At 38.6% G+C, this 21,808-nt stretch overlaps 1 protein-coding gene across 10 annotated transcripts in view; it reads right to left on the minus strand.

Annotated features, from left to right (window-relative positions):
• LOC138762131 (myosin light chain kinase, smooth muscle-like) overlaps nt 1-21,808 on the minus strand; it is a 309,201-nt gene that overhangs the window by 65,336 nt on the left and 222,057 nt on the right. For all 10 annotated transcript variants that reach the window (XM_069935544.1, XM_069935546.1, XM_069935539.1 and 7 more), the window contains 6 exons: nt 20,986-21,782; nt 20,417-20,533; nt 19,807-19,887; nt 11,427-11,477; nt 5,737-5,864; nt 1,128-1,281 (listed from right to left, as the gene is read on the minus strand). In XM_069935544.1, the coding sequence (XP_069791645.1) occupies nt 1,128-1,281; nt 5,737-5,864; nt 11,427-11,477; nt 19,807-19,887; nt 20,417-20,533; nt 20,986-21,782 (1,328 nt within the window). The remainder of the gene's footprint in view (nt 1-1,127; nt 1,282-5,736; nt 5,865-11,426; nt 11,478-19,806; nt 19,888-20,416; nt 20,534-20,985; nt 21,783-21,808) is intronic.

Below are 21,808 nucleotides of genomic sequence, written 5' to 3' on the forward strand. Positions count from 1 at the left end.
TCCAATAATGAAGCAGTAGAGGTGACATGGATTAATGAATAAATCAATGCAGCACCTGAACGAAAGGGTTCAATCTGATGAAAGACAAGGACCTGTGGAGATCTTTATTTCAAGGAGGTTGGCATTCTGAGGAAGTCATAATTTAGTTGTTGTGAGTGTTTGATCAGATCCCATGCAAACAATTGCTCTCAGTATGGACATAAAAGTTCAAGGAAGATTTATTGGTCTTTTCAGTATAGTGGTATTCAGCACCAAAGTGGCTCCAAGGTTTTATGGATTGAATTCTGAGAACAGATTGCACGCACTTGGTTTGTATTTCCTTGACACTGAGCAGTGATCCTATGAATTATTTGGAATAAGTAAGAGGTTGTATGGAACTACCAACACAACACTATTTCTCAACACAAAAAAAAAGGCCTGAAATATTAACTCTGTTTTTCTCTCCACAAATGCTGCCAGGCCTGCTGACTACTTCTCTCATTCATTACTTCATTTCAGACCTCCAGCCTCTGCAGTAATTTGTTTATAAAAAGATCCAAGCCATTTAAGAACAAATTTTACACTTAGAGGGTGGAGAAATCTCGAACTCCTTGTTCAGAGCTGTAGTTGTTGAGTCTATGGACATTTTAAATCTGGAAGTCAACAAAACTTTGTGAGGGAGGTGTGATAGTGATTTAGATTAAAGGAAAATTAAATAGAACTGAAATAGAAATCAGGACAATATAACTGACTACACAATAGGCCATGGCTGGGAATTGGTTCTAACAGCTCCTCTGATGACAAATTGAATATCAGAGCTATAATTAGTTACTGTTGCTGTCGGTGAGGAGGTCAAGGAGAGTAAGGCTTAGGTCACTCCACAATATGTCCGTACACCCTCATTCATTTCCCTAAACATTTATATAGTCCAGGAAGATCCATCTTTGGAAACAGACTTCCCCAAAATGGCCTTCAGCATCTCAACTCGCTGATGGGTGGATCATGCACTTAAGTCTTTGGGACACTGTTCTCTTCTTCCTAATCTCGCAAATGCGCAGTACATCACCAGACAAAAACCCAAACCAATGATTTCATAAACATCTTAACATACAATGAATGTATACAGTCATTAAATCTGATGCACTTACCTACAATTGTGAGGTTAACTTGAACTTGTTTGCTTCCTGTCTTATTTTCTGCCAGTAAATAGTAACAGCCGCAATCATCATGTTTGGTCGAAGAGATGATTAGTTTACTGCTACAGTCTGTATTTTCTATTTTTATGTGATCACTTTCTTTAATCTGAAATGGGAAAAAAATAAAGAATGAAGATGGGAAACTTTTTTTTGTTGAAGTGTGCACAATTTTAGCAAAATGAACTGAACTCACTTCAGGTATAAATAACCCCAGGTAACCCCATGCTATTTCATTAGTGTGGAAACAGACCCCTCAGTCCACTGAGCCAATGTCAGTCAACACATACTCATTTACACTATTCCTGTTCTACTCTTGCCACATTCCCTCTAATTCCAGAGATTCTACTATTCACTTATTGATGCATCATCAATAACTTCAAAGACTAGAAGTTGTAGAGAACTGATAGGCTTTTATTCACAACAGAATGGATGTCCCATCCATGCTGCTCAACTGCCCTGGCCTGAGGAGGGGGCTGTGGCACAGTCAGGGCATGTCCTAGCACATCCAAACATATATACAGTGGTTTTCCACATCTATACAAGCTACAGCAGCCAAATAATGTACCACCCTGCATATCGTAGAGAGGAAACTCATGCAATCACAAGGAAAGTGTACAAACATGGACAGCACCAGAGGTTAGGATTGAGCCCAGGTACCTGGAGTGTTGAGACAGCAGCTTTCCTCATTAGGCCAATGTGTAAAGATCTGAGCATCATACACTCAGCAATGATTACTGATAAAAACTCAACAAGTTAAACTGTGTCTTTTTACTTCTTCTAAAACTGATGGTACAAAACTCCTTCTCTCTGTTGATCACACTATACCTGCATGAAATGAGTTTATCCAGTCATTGCCTGAGAAAACATTGCATCTTGGCAGCAAAACTTCTCAATTTTACTCAACCAACTGTATAAACAAAAGCAATCTAACTATCTACTACAAAGCATAATTTAAACAGAATTTTACTTTAATTTGCAACATAAATTTTCATCCCTACTTTCACAAAGTTATTGTGGGAGATTACATTGTGCATTGTACACCCTTAAGTAGTAGTTTGTAGATTTATTAGTAAATGTTTCACCAGTACAATATTCAGATCTCTGAAAGTCATGGACAATCTCAACAATTAAACATGGTTGCTGATCTTGTATAGTTGGCCTTTCCATCCACATCTCAGGCAAACGAAGGGTGACCTGATCGTGAAGTACAAAGTTATGAGCGGCATACTGTAGATAAGAGTAGATAGTGAGATACATCTCCTCAAAAAAATGGCCACAGCCAAAGGGCAGAGGTTTATGGTAAGGGTGTTGGAAGATTGGATGGGATTTGAGGAAAGAATTTTGGAATGGATGGTTAGAATTAGGTACACACTAAAATAAGGGGTAGTGGAGACAGGCTTTCTCACAACATTTAATATCATTTCAAAGAGCACTTAAAAGGCCATAGCACAGAAGGTTGTGGGCTAAATACTGGAAAACAAGATCAGTACAGATTGGCACTTGAAGGCAGCCACAATGAGTGCAAGGATCAGTTTCTATACTGCATGAGTCCATCACTCTATAATTGCATATCCAGGGCAACGTTTTTTTTCTGGTGACAACCTGAGCAGTCAGGATGCTCAAGTTAAAAAAAAACTCAGAAACCAGAAGGTCAGTATCACCTTCCGTAACAAAAGGCAAGGATGGAAATCATACCAACTCTAATTCTAATTCCCAGACCAATGAAAAATACTGTGATCCGGACACTTTAGTCTAAACCAGTGGTTCTCAACCTTTTTCTCCCACTCTCATACCACCTTAAGTAATCCCTTAAGTGATTACCACAGTGCACCTATGGCAGATAGGTGGTATGTGAGTGGAAAAGGCCAAGAACCACTGTCTAAATAAACACTGGGGTACCCAGATGAATTCATTGGGTTTTAAAATTCAATGTGCATCTTTGTCTTTTGCCAATGGAACAAGACAGAGTTGATTCTCCATTATATCTATGTTTTGGTATGTCAGTTAAAAAAATGGAAGAAAAAATACATTATTAATGTCAGAGGCATATGGGACTCTTGGTCAAAAACATACAGTAAAGTCCCTGGTATCTGGAATTCAAGCAACTGGTAAACACATTGAGGAAATAAATGAGAATAAATAAAAATTAAAAGTTTAAAATAGTGAAATTAAATGTTCTTCAAAGCAATACATAACCCCTTGATAAAGATAAGAGCAAACATTCAGCCAGCGAAGCCCCCCAGTCATGCCCCACCTGCAGCAGCTGTTTGAATAAAGTTGTGTTTGAATAATGTGGCAGCACCCAGGATAAAGAGCCGGCCTATGCTGCAGGGGCGACTCTCCCAAAGTGTCTCCTTATCCCTACCTAGTAAGAGTCTTTAACTTTATTTGTGTCAATGTGGGGTGGGGGATTTAATTATGACGGTGGTACGGTTATTGCAGCGTTATGCTGTTACAGTTCCAGCAACCAGAGTTTGATTTTAAATTTGAATTTTGTAAGTTATGGGAATTCCTGGTTAAAGTGAACTTTACATAATTACGAGCCCAAAAGACCCCAAAACCCAGCAGCAAAAGATATTCAGCAAGACAAATGGTTCCTTATACAAAAGTTGCTTTTAATTATCTTTAAACACGACAACAGAATCAAACGTTAACTTATCACTATTAACTTAACTACCCAACTTAACCCCCTTCTAATTCTAAGCACACATGTATGTGATGTGCATGCCAAGTTAAGAAAAGTTCTTTGGTTCACAGTTCAATCTCACTTCTCATTCTTCCAAGTTCACTGGTTGCAGGCAATTCTTATATCGTGCACAGAATTTAACAGGTATAAAGTTCACCAGGCTTTGGTGCTTGAAAGGTAAATGTTTACCGCTCAGGAAGGTTCTTGTAGAGTCAGCAGAGAGATTTGTTGTTCCAAGATTTCCACAACTGAGGTACCACCAGTAGTCATCTGAAGGTCTCAGTGATGAAACTTGCCCCATCAGGGTTTACCAGATGGTAACCTCTTCCTCTAAGCCAACAGAAAGCTCCACTCTGTTCCTCTTATTCCAAGAGAAACATAAGACAGATAGAACTTCCAGCCATCCGCCACGCTACTCTCTCTCTCTCTCTCTCTCTCTCTCTCTGAGATTCCAACTGCCAGCCACATCTCCTTCTCACTCTCTTACAAAAACCCCTCTTTCTCCAGCAAACAACAGAAGTCAGTCTTCTGCTCCCATCTGTAGTTTTAGATAAACAAACCTCTCAATGACCTTTGAGTGAGCACTTTGCAGAAAGGTCAAACGTCTTGTAAAAAAAAGTCCAACACAGACGACCTGACCCTTCCAAGATTCTGACATAATGACATCATTTCAATTAGCACTTACTTGTGAAATGTGCATAGCATTTTCCATAGTTTCTGTAGTCACTGATTATGAATTCTTCAGTATTTCAAATAAGATCTGTTTTAAAATGTGTGTATGTATGTAACTTACTCTAATTTTACCAATTTATCTCCCAAAAATATTCCCAAATACTTCATTACACTAGTTACTTTAGATTTTGCCCTGTCTTTTGTCTTTTAAACAATTTATTCTTATTGCAGGTGTATTAGTTAGGCAGTGTAAGAGTGAGTCTCAGGCAACCAGAAAATTCACATATCCGGCATCTGTAATCCCCATTGGTGCCAAATACCCAGGATTTTTCTAAATGGCAAATTGTTAATTATAAACATTAGGTAAATTCATTGCTACTCATTCTAAAGTTCTCTCTGCACCTTGGCTGGTACTCATAGATGGCTGGTACACAAAGAGGCCAAATGTTGATCACCTGAACCCATTGGGTTCTAGTTAGCCTGATTGCTTTATTTTTATTGGATACTGTGCGACATTGTCTAGGTCTGACAAATCTTTGTCACTTCTTAGGCAATGTGAGAAAGAGATGGACAACTTGAGAAGAGACGGACATGTGAAAAAGCATGATTCGCAGGATATCGAACTGAAAATGAACTCTGTTTCTTTTCTAATTGCACTCATTATTTTTCCGGCAATGCTGTAACTTTAGCACTGCAATTTCTTGCTTATTAATAGTCGTATTATTCTCAACAATAGGAAAATTGCTGCCTATCTGCAGAAGCACATTTACAGATTTGATTTGCAAGCAGAAAAATTGCACTCTACAAAAATATAACATTGAAATATTGAAAAAAACACAAGAAAAATATAAAAGGATCGATGGGGATCGAGTAAGGGATTAAAGTAGGCAACTCTAATATAGAACTGTCAAAGGCATGAGAGGAGATGCTGCAATATCTATGACTTTGTAACTTTTTGTTTTGATATGTTCACTTTTGAAATGTGGATGTGGCTGAAATTTATTTTCTGCCGCTGAACAGTTGGACCTGAGGAAGAAGTGGCATTCAGGCCACATTGAGTAAGGATGGCACATTTCCTTTCTGAAAATAAACTGAAGAGGCATTTCCAGAGGTTAATCACTCACCTTCAGTTTTGCACCAAGATCTTTGCTCAACAAACATTCAAGCCATTTCAGACAAACAAATAAAATGTTTGAAGATTACCTGTTTTCTGAATTTCAGCCATGTGTAGCTGAGTGGTGGTGTTCCAGCAAGCTTACAGAACAGTTCTGCAGATTCTCCAGCACGGACTTTCATGCTTCCAGGACACTGAAGTATCTGTGGCAGAACGGCTGTGAAAATGAACATCATGTTGAAAGACAAGGACATTTTGACTGTTTCATGTACATCATTAAGAAAAATATTTTGGGTGACCGTAAAACTGGACAAGGTCCTTTTTTTTGGTTCTTCATTCATGATTTTAGTCATTGTCTTACGAACTCCTTGCAAGTTGGTGAAAGTAATACAATTCTAAGAAAAAAAATCTAAAAACTAGTTTAATTTTAAAACACAAGAATCAACTGCCATAGAAAAAGTAAAAGGTTAGTTATTTCCACTTCCAGATTGCCCTTGATTCGTGTGCCTGGTCTTAAATTCACATTGTGTTATAAGACTTCAAGTGAGGTAACAAGCACAGTTGCCTTGAAGATTTGCAGATAAAATTAGCTTTTTAATATATTTCCTTTTAATCAAAAATAACATAATTTATGTTTCAGTCAATATAGTGAAATTCTGAGAAAGTGAAGATCTTTATATAGGTGGTGTTTTATGTAATGTCAAAACAATTTTACTTAACTAATTTATTAACCAAGATTGCAAGAAAGAAAGATTAAAGTATGAGATAGCAAACAAGTGTTGGAGAATTTCACAACACACAAATAAATTAGAATAGGAAAGGGAAGGGAATACATCACGGAGTAATATGCTCAAGTGCCGGAGAAACTCAGCAGGTCACGCTGCACCTGTAGGAAGCAGAGGGTAACCAACATTTCAGATCTGAGTCCTTTGTCAAGGTATGAGCATAAAGCAAGCATGCACCTGAATAAAAAGGTGAGGGTGGGAGAGGAGAAGAGGAATGGCAGCATCAGGGCAGCATGCTTAGCGCAGTGGATAGCGCAAATGCCAGCGACTGGATTCAAATCCAGCGTGGTCTGCAAGAAGATGTTCGTTCTCCCCGTAACCTGTTTGGGATTTCCCTTGGTGCACCCATTTTCTCCCACCTTCCAAAAAACATACAGGATTGGTAGGTTAATTGGGCAACATGGCTTTCATGGGCAGTAGGGTCTTCCACCTCGCTGTAATACATTTATTTTAAAATAAAACAAACATTTAACAGCTCTGATTTTCGTCCCCACAGACTCTAGTTTCTGATGCTGATGTGAAAAGAATATTCAGGAGGATGAATCCTTGGAAAGTGTCCGGTTTAGGCAATTTATCTGGCTGTATCCTTAAACCTCTGCTGATTGAATGGAGTTTTTGTAGACTTCTTTGATCTTGTTGCTATGGTCAGAGGACTCTACCTGCTTCAAAAGCATATCCATCTCATCAGTGCCGAAGAAGAACAAAGTGACCTGTTTCAATGTCCATCAGCTAGTGGCACTTATGCCTAATGTGATAGTGTTTAGACACGTTAGTCATGGAGCAAATCAACTTCCATCTCAGAAAGACATGCACCCAATTCAATACCTTTATCAACACAACAGGTCAACAGTCCGGGCCAGCACCACCATTAGGCCAACTAGGCAGCTGCCTAGGATGCAGACCTTAGAGGGGTACTGTTGAAGAGAGATTCCATCAGCTCTTCTCTCTCTTTCTTTGGCTTGGCTTCGCGGACAAAGATTTATGGAGGGGGGTAAAAGTCCACGTCAGCTGCAGGCTCGTTTGTGGCTGACAAGTCCGATGCGGGACAGGCAGACACGGTTGCAGCGGCTGCAGGGGAAAATTGGTTGGTTGGGGTTGGGTGTTGGGTTTTTCCTCCTTTGCCTTTTGTCAGTGAGGTGGGCTCTGCGGTCTTCTTCAAAGGAGGGTGCTGCCCGCCGAACTGTGAGGCGCCAAGATGCACGGTTTGAGGCGATATCAGCCCACTGGCGGTGGTCAATGTGGCAGGCACCAAGAGATTTCTTTAGGCAGTCCTTGTACCTTTTCTTTGGTGCACCTCTGTCACGGTGGCCAGTGGAGAGCTCGCCATATAACACGATCTTGGGAAGGCGATGGTCCTCCATTCTGGAGACGTGACCCACCCAGCGCAGCTGGATCTTCAGTAGCGTGGACTCGATGCTGTCGACCTCTGCCATCTCGAGTACTTCATCAGCTCTGGCACCTCTGCATTCTGACTAACATACTATAAGCATGCACGTTAGTCTGGTAAGATGGAGGGAGGAAGTGGTACTGTGCACGTCAAAAGTCGCATCAGGTATTGTATCCACTGCTCAACCCTGGTTTGCACCCAATGCCCCCTCCCCCCATCTCCCACTCAGCCTGGTCAGCCACCCCACCCTGTGCTCAGCCTGGCCTAGGCCACAAAATAGTCTGGCACTGGCTATTTTGTAGTTCAAAGTAGACTGCAGTTCAGTGTTTAACACCAACAAGCCAGCAAAATTAATAATCATTCTCAGGGATCTGAGATTCTATTCATCCTTTGCAACTGGGTCCTTGACTTCCTCACTTACAGACCTCAAACAGTCCAAAACGGCAACATCACTTCCTCTTCGTTGTCCATCAACAGAGGGGCACCTCAAGACTTAAACTGCTGCTCTATTCCCTCTATACTCATGATTGAGTAACCAAGTTTAGTCCCAATGCAATCTATAAGTTCACTGACGATATCACTGTCATTGGCCAAATATCAGGTAACGCTGAGTCAGAATGTAGGATGGAGATTGAGATTCATGCTAGGTGGAGCCAGACAACAATTTTACTTTCAACATCAACGACGCCAATTGTGGATTTTAGGAATGGGAGGCTGAGAGACCACTCACCTTTCTTCATTGATTGGATGGGGTGGAGAGTGTTAGTATCTCCAAGTTCCTGGGAGTCAATATAGGACCACGAAGAAGGCACATCCACATCTCTACTTGCTAAGACGCTTTAGGTATTTAGTATGTGTTAAATACCCTATCAAACTTCTACAGATGTACAGTGGGAAGTATACTGACTGGATGCATTATGGGCTGGTTTGGAAACTCGAGTGCCTAGGAATCTAGAAGGCTGCAGAAAATGGGAAACCTAATCATGTCCATTATTGGCTCCAACTATCGTCCAATGAAAGCTTCTATGTGAGGTGCTGCCGGCAGCCAACATAATAAAGGACCCTGTCACTCTGGACATAAGTTCTTCACGCTGCTACCTTGAGGTTCAGATGCCTGAAGTCCAGCATCTCCAGGTTCATCCAACAGCTATCAGGCTCTTGAACTTCCTCATACTAAAGGTAGCCCTCAACTTACAATAGGGTTACGTTCCGGCACTCTCATCAGATCTTGAAAGAGGGCAGGGGGATCAGTGTGGGGATTGACATGGGGCTGTGGGGAGAGAACGGGGCAGTGGATTCAGTATGGGGATCGACATAGGGCTTTCGGAAGAGAGTGGGGCAATGGAATCAGCGTGGGGACTTAACCAGTGCTGTCGGGAGACAATGAAAATTCAAAGTTCAGTATGGATTAGAGCCATCGTAACTTCAAAAAATCTTAAGTCAGATCATCGTAAGTTGGGGGCTATCTGTACTCTAACCCCAACCATACATGATCCCAGGACCATGGCTGCAACACTACTTTTATTCCTGCACTAGCTACAACTATGAAAATAGATTCATCTATTCTTTGATATTTATTATTTCTTTTTCTCTCTTGCATTTGCGCTAATTTAAACTTTTATTTTTGTAGTTGGTATGTCTTATATCCCTTATTGACTGCAGAAAATGAGAATTTCAGTGCATCTGGACATTGTATATAACAAAAAACTTACTTCTACATGGCAATATGCATTTGAGAATTGATTTTTTCCCCCTAGTATCAAGTATTTCTGAGTCATCTTGTATCATTTGACAATTTTAGCTGAGTACTTCCTGATGTATCCCATTGCATTTTCTGTAACAGACACAGTAAGTGGCATACTTTCCTTCTGGAGCTTTGCAAGGGCATTGGCGCTCTTTCCCAAACTCCACTGTGTATTAGCCATCCATTCCCACATCTAAAATGCTAGGTTCCAATGTCAGCCAACACCCACTATGGTCCAAGTCGCTCCCCACACTTGCTGTATGGCCTGCAGCCAATAGATCAGTTTGAGAAAAGAAGGACTTTGTGCCACAATTTGGATTATGTCTAACCCCTACGATAAGTTTCTAAACTTTTGTTTTTATTTCATTCTTTGACCACTTCAACATGCGTCGTTCACCTGGGATGAGCCTATGTTGTCTGCAGCAGTGCTACACCAGGACTTTTCAGCAAGGTGATTCTTTTAAATTATTAGTTTCAATTTAAACATTCAACACAGTAACAGGCCCTTTCAGCCCATGAATCTGTACAGCCCAATTACACGCAATTGATCTATAAACCCCCAGTACGAATGTTTTGAGGAAACTGGAGCCCCTGGGGAAAACCAACGCAGACAAACTCCTAACAGACAACACAGGATTCAAATGCTGGTCCTAATTGCTGGCACTGTAACAGCATTGCGCTAACCGCTGCGTTAACCTTGCCACCCGAATTTTGACCAAATATCCCTGGAACGTCTAAGGTGCAGTAATTTACTGCACTAGGTTACAGGAGGTAGAACTCATTACTCACTGGAAGGTGCGATGATGCCATTAGCATAAAAGTACCAATTTCACTGTGCAGGAAAGTGACTCTGAGGTTAAAAAAAATCAGCCACGATCACATTGAATGAAGGGGCACAATGGCCTTATGTTCTGCTTATGTTAAGTTCATCACTTCTCAAGGCAAGAAACCATTGAAAACAAGTGACAGCTTTGCCAATAGCAGTGACAGTTGGAAGATTAATAAATATAAGTAAAATGTTCAAGATAAAATAAAAACAATTTTAAGGAAAATTAAATATGCTTTCCTTAAAAACAGTATCTTTTTTGTTTTCATGTGACAGACTGAATTGCAGCTATAAAGCACTGATTTAATCGAATCTCACCATATCCTCACTCGTTAAGGTAGTGACTAACATTTCCAGTTTTTAGTTCAAATTTTATGCCATTTTCATATTATTCCAATTTTAAGGTTGAACAAAAAAAAATCTGCTTTTTCAGGCCCATGAAAATCTTATGAAAGAATGAAAAGAAAGTAAACTGATCCTTTCACTTTACTGTTCATTAAGTTCATTAACTATAAAAAAACAGAATTACTGCATGACTGACCCACATATCTGTCTTAAAGGCTAATTATCCCTTAGCCACAAGAGATTTACTTTTGAACTTTCTGGCTTAATTCCCACAAGTCCAAAAACTAATAGCAGGTTTAGTGAACAAATACTCCAGAGGGTTACAGTTGACCGTGAGCATATTTTATTAATCTGATAACCAAGCAGAAATAGTTTGTAAAATGTATGGTTCTTGTTTAATCAATCATAAATTATTATGCAGCTGGGATAAGTTCAGGTCAATTTTCCACAACTACAAACACATGGAAATAAGCAATCTTATTCTTCATTAGAAGCTTGTGTTGTTGAAGTTCCTTTACTAATGTAGTCAAGGAGTCCAGAGAAAGGGAGGGAATTTAAGTAATAGTTTCTAATGAGATATAGGTTGCAAAATCTCCACTCAGTATGACAATGAACAGAATGCAAAATGACAGTTTGGCAAAAAATAAAAGAAGATAAAGATAAACTTGCTTTCTTGAAATAAAACATCTTACCTGGTTTGGGAGGAGTTTTGGGAGTTGGTTTCTTTTTAATGGTGGCTTCAGCTAAAAGAAAATTTTTAAAAAAGATGTAATTTGAGGTTCTCAATACTAAAATAAATTACACACGAGTTTTCCATGATGCCAAATGTTACAATGCATTTAGGGGCACGGTTGAAGTAAAGGCCAACTGTGGTGAATGTTGTTGCAAACTCTCACCAGCTCAACTACAATATAAGCAATTAGAGTGTGGTATTAGATTCGAATCCTGATTGCAGTTCAAAGACTCAGTATTTGGACAGACTTGCTATCTAACAAGTCAGTGTTAAGGCTAGGCTCTTGAAGTATGACATTTGAAATTTGCTTTAGGGTTACCAACTTCTTGTTAATTTATTATAAAGAAGTGAACAGAAGAAGAACAAGAATGAATTGAAATTCTTCAATGGCTGCCTGATTTCAATGAAGAAGATCACAATCCTCAACACTTCCATTAATGACTAAAGTTCAAATCAATGTTCATGAATATTTAAACAGTTTTCATCAATATCATATTGGATTCAAAATTATGTTTTATCTACAAGAAAAGCCTTTTAAAAATGCAAACAGCTCCTGCAAAATCTGTCCTGTCTCATAGCAATAATGTTCCCTAGGTAACTTATCCTGTAACCTATTCCCAGCAATTCCTCAACAGGTACAGTAACCAACCTAGGCTATGTTCAGGAAAGTTCAGGCTAGGGGGTTGCCAATTAACCTACCAATCAGTACATCTTCAGGGTTGGTGACAAAATTGAATCACCCAGAAAACCCATGCAATCATAATGACAGCATTCATAGTCCACAGAGACAGTACCAGAATTTTGGACTCAACCTGAGGAAATGTAAGGTATCAGCTTCACAACCTGCAGCATTGGGCTGCCCATTCATTTCCTTCTAAGTTGGTGAGCCTAATTATCTGAAATATTTTATATGATTACTGCATTACTACAGATTGTTTGCACTGATATGGTAGTCCTAATTGAAAAGCGTTTGAAGATTATGCACCAATGAGATGGGAGTCTCCACACAATGTCACTTTAACACATCTTTGATTTCCTGGACAATCCTCATCACCTCAGTAGCTCACTCTCCTCTGGGAGGTTAGTGTGACTGTTTTCTGAGAGTCTAAGAACAAGTCTGGGGCCCTAAAATGGGGCATCTAGAAGCACTACAACTATGACAGGCATAGTCACCAAAAGTCAGGTCACAAATTCCCTACTTTAATGATGGGTCCAAATATGTAGCTGTCCAAATTAGGGTCACTAGAAAGGGTCCAACAAGATCGATGAAAATAATTTTTGTTACAAGCCCAGAGGACTCTAAAACTCAGCAGCAATAGAAATTTACCAAGATAATGGTTACTTAAACAAAAATTGCTTTTAATTTTCTTTAAACATAAAAACAGGATCAAACTTTAACTTATTACTATTAACTTAACCTAATTTAACCCCTTCTAATTCTAAGCGCACATGTATGTAATGTGTATATGTTCAGGAAAGTTCTTTGTTTCACAGTCCAATCATTCACCTCTCCAAGTTCACTGGTATCAGGCAATTCTTATACTGTGCACAGAATTTAACATTTATGTATCTTCACCAGGCTCTGGTGCTTAAAGTTAAATGGTTACCACTCAGGAAGGTTCTTGTTGGTTTCAGAGAGATATTTGTTGCTCGTTGGACACACACAAACTGATCTCCTCCAATCAGTCACTTTATTATCTTGCCAGAGAAACTTGCCCCATCAGAGTTTTCCAAATGATAACCTCTTCTTCCAGGTCCCCACAGAGTTCCTCTTGTTTCCCTTATTTCAGAGAAACACTCTAGCCAGCCATTTCCTCTTGTATGGACTACGAAGGTTTTGAACAGGCTCAACTTAGAACTCACAACCCATCTTCAAAGTGGGGTCTTTCAACAAGCATGCCAGATTGCCATTTTGCAGCCTCAACTGCTACTGTAAATTGATATCTCTCTCTCTCTCTCTCTCTCGCAGAGTAGAATCCTGTTTGTTTTTCCCTCTCTCTGCTTGTAAAAACCAAAAACCTCTTCCAAGTCTACAAACCCAATCTTCAAAAGATCTTATCAGTACCTTTGAGTCTGGACTTTATTGCCCATATATAACAGATCAGCATTCTTCATTGCTTCTGCAAAGCCAACTGGAGCCTCAACGTCTCGCTTCAGCAAAGCTCTTGCATTTTAAATGAGATGTCTTTTGTGAAGTGTTACTCTGTTTGTGAAATGACCTACACTAAACCCCCACAATCTATCTCTTTTAAAGACATATTTATCCATAACCATTCTAATATCCCCTGTAACAGTATATAATTAGGAGTGGCTTTGTTAAAGGCTTCTGCGCTTGAAGAGCAGTCAAGGTAATCCATTGGTATTGTGTTCCTTGAGATTTCACGCATCCAACCATTAAAGAAGGCATTGAATAAAACTAGTAAAGTAGTTCATCCTCCACTCCATTTTGAGTGGCAGCTGTAATTATGGCTTTAACCATAATTGGCTTAATCCTGACCTAGTCTGAATCACATAATAATAGCAGAATGTTACAGCATGAAAGGAGGGTAGTTGGCTTTTTGCAGAGCTATTCTATTATTCCATTCCTCTACTGAAACATGCTGGGCTTCTGGATTTCCAAGAATGAAAGAATTTAATAGCAAAGAAGGGCGTCATTGTGCCCATCCTGTCCATGCTAGCTCTATGATCTCAGAGTCCTGCATAGTTTCACATCCTCATATTTTGCCTGCAACCCAGTATGTTCTTCATCCTTCAGCCGCATCTAAAATTCAATCTCCTTTTCAGCTGGAAGGCACCATACCACAACAAGTTTCAGAATCAAAACGGAAATGGTACTCTTCTCCTGTTGAGATATTGCCAATAAGTAATCTATAACGTTTGCTATTAACCCAATTCTCTCTACTCAACATCTTGTAAACTATTTGAAGTTACTATAGTAAAATCCCAACTAGTCCAGAATTCAAGCAACCAGCAGAAAAAAAAGCAGAAAATAAATAATAAAAACATGAAAGTTTAAAATAGGTGGCCCTAGTGGTTAGTTTGACAATCACGCAACACGGAATCTCAAGCAACTGGAAAATTCACTTATCCAGCATCGACCAATCCCCAAAGGTGCCAGATACAAGAGGTTTTACTGTACTAATTTTTCAATTCCAAGGAGAGCATTACCAACATCTCTAAAGTCAGAAACAATGATAAAGTTTATTTTCCATGTTTAGTGATAAAAGTGCAAGGAGTTTGCACCTTATTCACTGAATTTAGACATTATTTTCCAATTATTTTATTCAGACAAGTGTAAATGCACACAAACAGACCTGAAATGCTGACTGCCTATTGCTTTCCACAGATGCAACATGACCTGCTGAGTTCCTCCAGAAGTTTTGCATATTGAAACAGATGTATATTTTGTTTTTGAATGCTCTTCTAATTCTAGGTATGTTCCTTGAGATTTCACGCATCCAACCATTAAAGAAGGCATTGAATAAAACTAGTAAAGTAGTTCATCCTCCACTCTATTTTGAGTGTCAATAAAAGCAATCTAACTCTGTAACTCACTCCACAACCAAATATCTCACAATAATAACATTTATTGTTCTCTGTTCTGATTGTTCCATTATTGTTCATTTTTCACATACAGACACTATGCCAACTAGAAGTTTATTTTAAGACCAATGCGATCATTCAATCTTTTTGGTAGTTCTAAGTTAACCAAGGTTTTCCTTCTTGCAACTTGGTTAAGTGATTGGTGTGGTGCACCTTGTGAACCTCAAGGATTGTTAAAACCACAGTGAGGACTGTTTTAGTGATAAAAGTGCAAGGGGTTTTTAAGCCAGCAAATCACAGTTCTATTTGGGAATAGACTCTAGAGTATATGAGTTAATAAGAATCTTACTCACAAGGAAAGTTTCAAGATGAATGAATGGTTCCTGGAATATTAATCAAGACTCTTACACTTTCCCATTTCTCAAAAAAAAAAGAGCATTGCTCATTTCTGCTTATGCACTCAATGAAACACAATATGACATCTAATTCTTCCCATAAGTAAGGCCACCTCTCTGATCAATACATTTCACAAGTTTCTCGGACATCCATCCAATTGGAATTGAAGCTCCTTGTGGTGTTCTCACCAAGCTTCAAAAAGTCAATTATAAATCCAGACACACATTTGCCTCTAAATTATTCATGTATTAGGATAATTAGTCTCAGCTGAATATAAAACACCAATGTGTCAGTTCCTAGGAACACTGAGGCATCAGGAAGTAATTAAGATATATGTTGTTTTGTTCTCCAAATGAATGGGAAATCTGTGGAGAAAGTGCAAAACTGGCCAGAACTAAAGTGAACCAAGATTAATATTCTGTAATTTAGTCTCTAAATTTCCTTTTCTCAACATCATCTTTGCATTTTTTTTCCAATGCTATTTTGAAAAAAAGTGTATAAATCATTTCTTTTAGGAAAGTAGAATCTTTGAGAGTCAGGCACCAACTTTGATATTATCACAAAGTGACCAAATGATTCTGAGGAAAAACATCTGGAAGAGGAAATATTTGAAGCCTTGTTGCTTGTGCTAAAACTAAAGAGTCAGGCTGTGGTTTGTTTTCTTTGCATTATTTCTCCCAATTAAAATATTTAACTGAACATTCATCTTCCACTTCAAGTGTCCATACCAACAACACTTAGGCCATTGCATATCTTCAAAAAAATTTACTGAACTAGATCTGTCATTTATTCACATTTTGTGGGGGCATGTAAAAACTAAAAATACTTCTTCAGAAATATCCTTTTTTGGTAGTATCGAAAATAGCCATAAAAATCTGCCAAGGAAATGCTTGAATACACAATTTGCTTAGCTCTCATCCTAACATCCAAAAATGTTTCAGTGAATTGTTAGCAATTATTTTATGGGCATTCATTTGACACCATGACACAAACCACCACCCCCCCCCCCCCCAAAGTATCTCACTTCTACTTTGAAGCATTCTGTGTATTATGTAACAATTTGTAATTTTACATTAAAAGGTAAAACTACAGAACTGAGGACTTCCAATGTTTTGGAGGAAGGAAAAACTCCAAAGAGCAAAATGTGATTCACTGTGGTTTTGCGACACCATTCTACACCACTGTGGTGATATGACCACCAGCCTACTGCAGGGGGCAATCTATGTACCTGCAGGAAGATCCACCTAAGGGGCTGACTCCATCTGGCTGGCTGTCAATCAGCTGACCTGAATATAGACCTGAGCCGGCCCCTCCTGAGCCAGTCACACAGGGAGCCACCAAGGCACGAATTGGTGTTCAGACTTTTACTGGAATAAAGCCTGTTGTACAGTCTTTCGAGTTTTGTGGTTGCCTGCTGCTACCTCAGCGCACCACAACCACCTGAGGGATTTGGAATACATCTGGGTCTGGCCCTTACTTGGCACCACGTAACAAATGCATGCCCATATGGAGAGGTCTAAGATCTAAGGCTGAACCTCAGCATTGTTTTTGGGTGCCAATGCTGGTCATGTGACAAATTAACTAGGCAAAGAAATCACTATCAGGCTGTCTCCTTCATCAGGAGTGATCACATTTCCTGTGGAGTTGGAAAATCATTCCATGTAGTTAATCTGTTTCTTCCAAATTTTGTTTGGGCTATATCCTTAGAAGACCACAAAATGCTTCAGCCACGTGATGCTTCACTTCAAAATTCCACTAACATATTCCATGGAACTCTGTTGTTCCTGTGTGAGTTGGGTGAAACCCATGCACAGAAAGTGTTACAGCTGCTTACAAACTGTTACTTTCATGGTCCTATTTGAGTATGGGTTTGCTACACAGTGTCCATGAGGTTGAAAGTAAAGAAGAAACTCAAAACTTCAGCAAGATATCATTGGAGTGGTCAGGTGGCTGAAAAGTGGAACTCCATCTGGAGAGATAATGTCTTGAGGGGCAAACAAATGAGGAACAGTAAATAATAAGATACTGAGAGTGTAGAGGAAAAATTGGACTTGTAGTCCACAGATCATTAAAGGTAACAGGACTGGAAAGTAAGCTGGTTAAGAAAGTATTCGGGATGCTCCAGTGGTTGAGGAAGAAAAGAACAGGCCCGTGTTAGAACTACAGCCGGCATAACTAGAGCATGAAGTGCAATTCTGGTCCATGCATTACTGAAGGTGGCAAGCAAGAGGGAACAGAAGAACAGTGCTAGGACAATAACATTTTAGCTATGAAGGATCACTAGCTAAGCGGTAATGGTTTACTTTCAAACAGAAAAAAAAACTCAACAAATATTTTGCTGAGGTGTACAAAATCATGAGTTGGATAGAGTTGAAAAAGGACCTATTTTTCTTATCATAAATGTCAGGAACTGGGGTCATAGACCAGATGGATTAGAGGGGAGTTGAGGAATAGTTATTTAATCCATAGAGGTGTGGAGTTCATGATCTTTAAGAGTGAGATAGCAAAAATACTCATCACAATTATATGAGAGCTGATGTTGCAAAAAAACTATGAGGCTAAATAGACCAAGAAATGAAAGGTGGAACAGGTTTCTTTTCTTTGCCATGATAGATTATATGGGGCAATTGTTCTCCTACTGTACTGATAATTTCTAGGATTCACTGAAGAGGCCATTGCAACTACTTTAGAATATGCTGAGAGTAACTTCTGCAGTGATATGCTAATATTTCATTGGTGAAATGAAAACTGTCCTCTTCATATTGATATTAAAGGATTAAAGAATATTAAGGAACATCAATGAAAAAAATTATTGTTCATTCGCTTTTATCCTTTTTGCATACACTTTGTTTTGCCAATAAGGCCTTTCTTATGATCACAGGTTCTTATTTTCAACAGGAGCATAATTTCCCCATCAATTAAGAAGTGTTACATCATAAAGCATTCTGAAGTTTGCTGTACAAGGTTAATTCTGTAGTCCTGTGCTTCCAAGGAGCAGTGACATTGGATTGTTTGAATTCAAGGCTACAGGTAGGAAAGTCAACATAATGGTGAACTCTTCTAGAAATGGCAGAACATTAATGTTCTGATGGAAGATCATTGTTTTGAAGGCTTCCCTTACATATACTGCCTGAGCTGCGAATAATTTCCAGCATCTAATTTCCAATTTGTGCATTTGTCTGCTTGTGGATTCCTGTTTGCATATTTTGATTCATTAGTTTGATATAGAAACAGAGGGAACTTTCAAGAGATAATTGTCCCACCACATAACAAACAACATTTAAAAAATGGAATAAAAAATATTCCATGTTTACAAAACTTGCTGAAGAATAGAAGGCAAAGATTTATGGTGTGATAGTTGGTATGTTCTTCATACTGAAGACAATGGTGAGGTAATAATTGCTTAGTTCTGGTCACTATATAACAGAAAAGATGAGACTGCAGAGAATATTTGCGAGACTTTTTCAGAACTTTAACGTTTTAGCCATAAGCAAATCTTGGAATATTTTCTTTGAAAAGAGGGGAAAGTGGGATTTATCAGAGATAAAATACTAAAATTAATTAAAAAAAATTTAATACAGTAAAATTGGCAGAGAGGTCAAAACAAAACTTAAATTACAGAATAGGAGGATTACAGGGGTGATGTAGAAAAATATTTCCACCCAAGCCAAATGTCTTAAACTCACTGTCCAAAATATTGCATGAAGCAGAAGCAGTCAACACTTTTACAAAGTACTCGATATGAATTTACAATGGCGGCATGTAGGATAAGGCTCATTTTACTGTCATGACTGGGGTTGTTCTCCTTAGAGCATGGAAAGTTAGGAAGAATTTTGACAGAGGTGTTCAATAACATGAATGGGTTCAATGGATGAAACATCTTTCTGTGGCAGAAGAATTCGTGAGCAATGGGATCAAAAGATTAAATGAGAAAAAGAAATTATTCACACAGTGAGTTATAATCTGCAATGCATTGCCTGAAGAGATGTGGAAGCTTTAATTAAGATACTGGATAAATATTTTAAGGGGAAATTATTATTACGGGTAAAGCTCAATTTGACAGCTTTGCCAAAGAACTAGCACAAGGGGCGATGGGCCAATAGGCCTTCCTTCTGTGCTTCATGATTTTCTGAGTTGTGCTGGGTGCAAACATGTCTCATGTATGAGCTGAATTTGCTGGAATATGCTCTACATTAGCTTTTGATATTTAACATTCACAGCATAGTTTAAGTAATAATGTAGCAATTCTAATATCCTGTACCAAAGGTTAGAACAACATAATATATCTTCATCACAGATGACATCTTCTTCAGTGAATAGCCTTCAGCTAATGGGAAAACAGCTGAAAGCCCAATCCATTCCTTATTTGGGAACAGGTTGAATAAATGATTCTGACTTACCACAGTCTGTTTCTGAAGTGGGACTAGAAATGAACTTTGTCTTTGACCTTTTCTCAGTGGGTTGAGGAGACTTTGATTCAGCTGCGTATGAAATATAATCACTATATGTAATTTGGAATTTATGACAAATAATATGCATCTTCCTTTTTTCTCCTGCATTTATGTAGCTATAAAATATTTTATTTTCAAAATTACATTCGTTAAAGCAAAACTAATGGAGCTTAATTTATCCAATTTTATTTTTAATTGGTTCCTTGGAAATACTGACATTTAAGAAGTTGCCCATAACTTCAATTTCATGACAACTTTCAGTTTAATGTAAAGAAAATATCTTTATAAAGAAATCTTGATGAATATTCACACATGTTCCACTATAGTGCAATGAGATTCTTGGCATCTAACATTTAATTAGTTAAGGTCATTTCCAGTTTGCTTTGCAGTGTTTAATATTTGTTATAAAGTTTCTCTGGCTTTTTCTTGCATAAGCAACTTGTTTCTACGACAGACTAGTAGAAGGAATTTTGTTTTTAATATTCCAGTTTAATGACAGGAAGGAAAGACAAACAATGCTGCATGAGGGGAATGTTTTCAGGCTGTTGAACGCTCTTACCAACCACAGTAACCGAACAAGTACATTCCATTTTCCCTGCAGAATTCTCAGCTATGCATCTGTATTGACCTTCATCTTCAGGTAGAACCTCCTCAATTGTAAGTGTACGAAGTGATCCTGACAAATAAAAACTTATGAAAGTTCATTGGCCATATGGATTTTGAACTAAGAATAAAACATACTTAAACTTTACACATGGTTTTTGACATTTTCATCTACTATGCTTTGCAAAAAGAAGACAAAGCTTTCCCAAAGACTTTATTACAACAAGGTTGTAAGATTTTGTTTGAAATATTATTTAGAGATTTTCATTACAAATGGGAAATAATGTCAAAAAATAATGAGCATCAAATTTGTTGTATGCAGTCCTTTAAAGGATTAAATTGAGCTGAAAGCTTTGTTAGTGAGTAAATCAAATGTATTTTTTTTATAAATTATAAATGATAAATATAATATATCAATAGATTATATCAGAAAAGTTATTTTATTGTAAACATAATGTGCTGTGTTTAGGTTTATTAAATGTCAAGAATTAACACAAAGTTCCCTCTAGTTTGGAAGACAGTTACCTTCTTGAGATATATTAATGAACTTGGATGACTTGATGGCCTTTCCATTTATAGTCCAGGTGACCACAGGAGGTGGGTTGGCCACTACCCGGCACTGCAACAATAAACGTTCACCATCTGCTATCTGAGCATCCTTTAACATTTCTGTAAAGCTTGGTGCACTGTTTGTGATCTCAGATTTCTCCTCCATCAGCCCATCGTCAATGCATGAACATCCATCTTTACAATCACCACCATCATTTACATCCACTTTTACAGACTGAATTCTGTCAGTGTCATTATCTGTTCCTTTGTCAGCGGAATTTCTTTTCTTTGGACCCAGAACATTCCTGAAGTCTGGTTGTGTTTGCTTCAGTGTGCTCGCTTCTTGTGGTGATATTTTGGGAATGCTCTTTTTACCCAAGACTGCCCGGAAATCTACCTGCTGGGGGCTTGAAATTTTCTTTTCTTCTTCAAATGAGTTAGTCGTTTTAACATGTCGGGAGAGAGAATCTCGGAAGTTCATCTGTTCTGCTGTCCGTTCCTTCAGTTCCTCTTCAGAAAAGCTCTTGGTGATGACCTTTTTCCCCAGGACACAGCGAAAGTCCTTCTGCTCGGCCTCTTGCTGCTTGAGTTGTTCTGCTGACTGCACTTTGGTTGCAACTTTTCTCCTAAGTACTCCACAGAATGCTTTCTCGTCGTTAGTGTTTGCTTTAGTTTCCGCAATGCTTTTCTTGGTAAAATCAGGTTTATCAAAATCCTCTATGCCATCCCCACAGCCGTCCTTTTCAAAGATGTTGGTATTCACTTGAACCTTGCTGCCATCAGCAGTGAAGGGAAAGAA

The sequence above is a fragment of the Narcine bancroftii genome, chromosome 4, assembly GCF_036971445.1.
Source record: "Narcine bancroftii isolate sNarBan1 chromosome 4, sNarBan1.hap1, whole genome shotgun sequence".
Lineage (NCBI taxonomy): Eukaryota > Metazoa > Chordata > Chondrichthyes > Torpediniformes > Narcinidae > Narcine > Narcine bancroftii.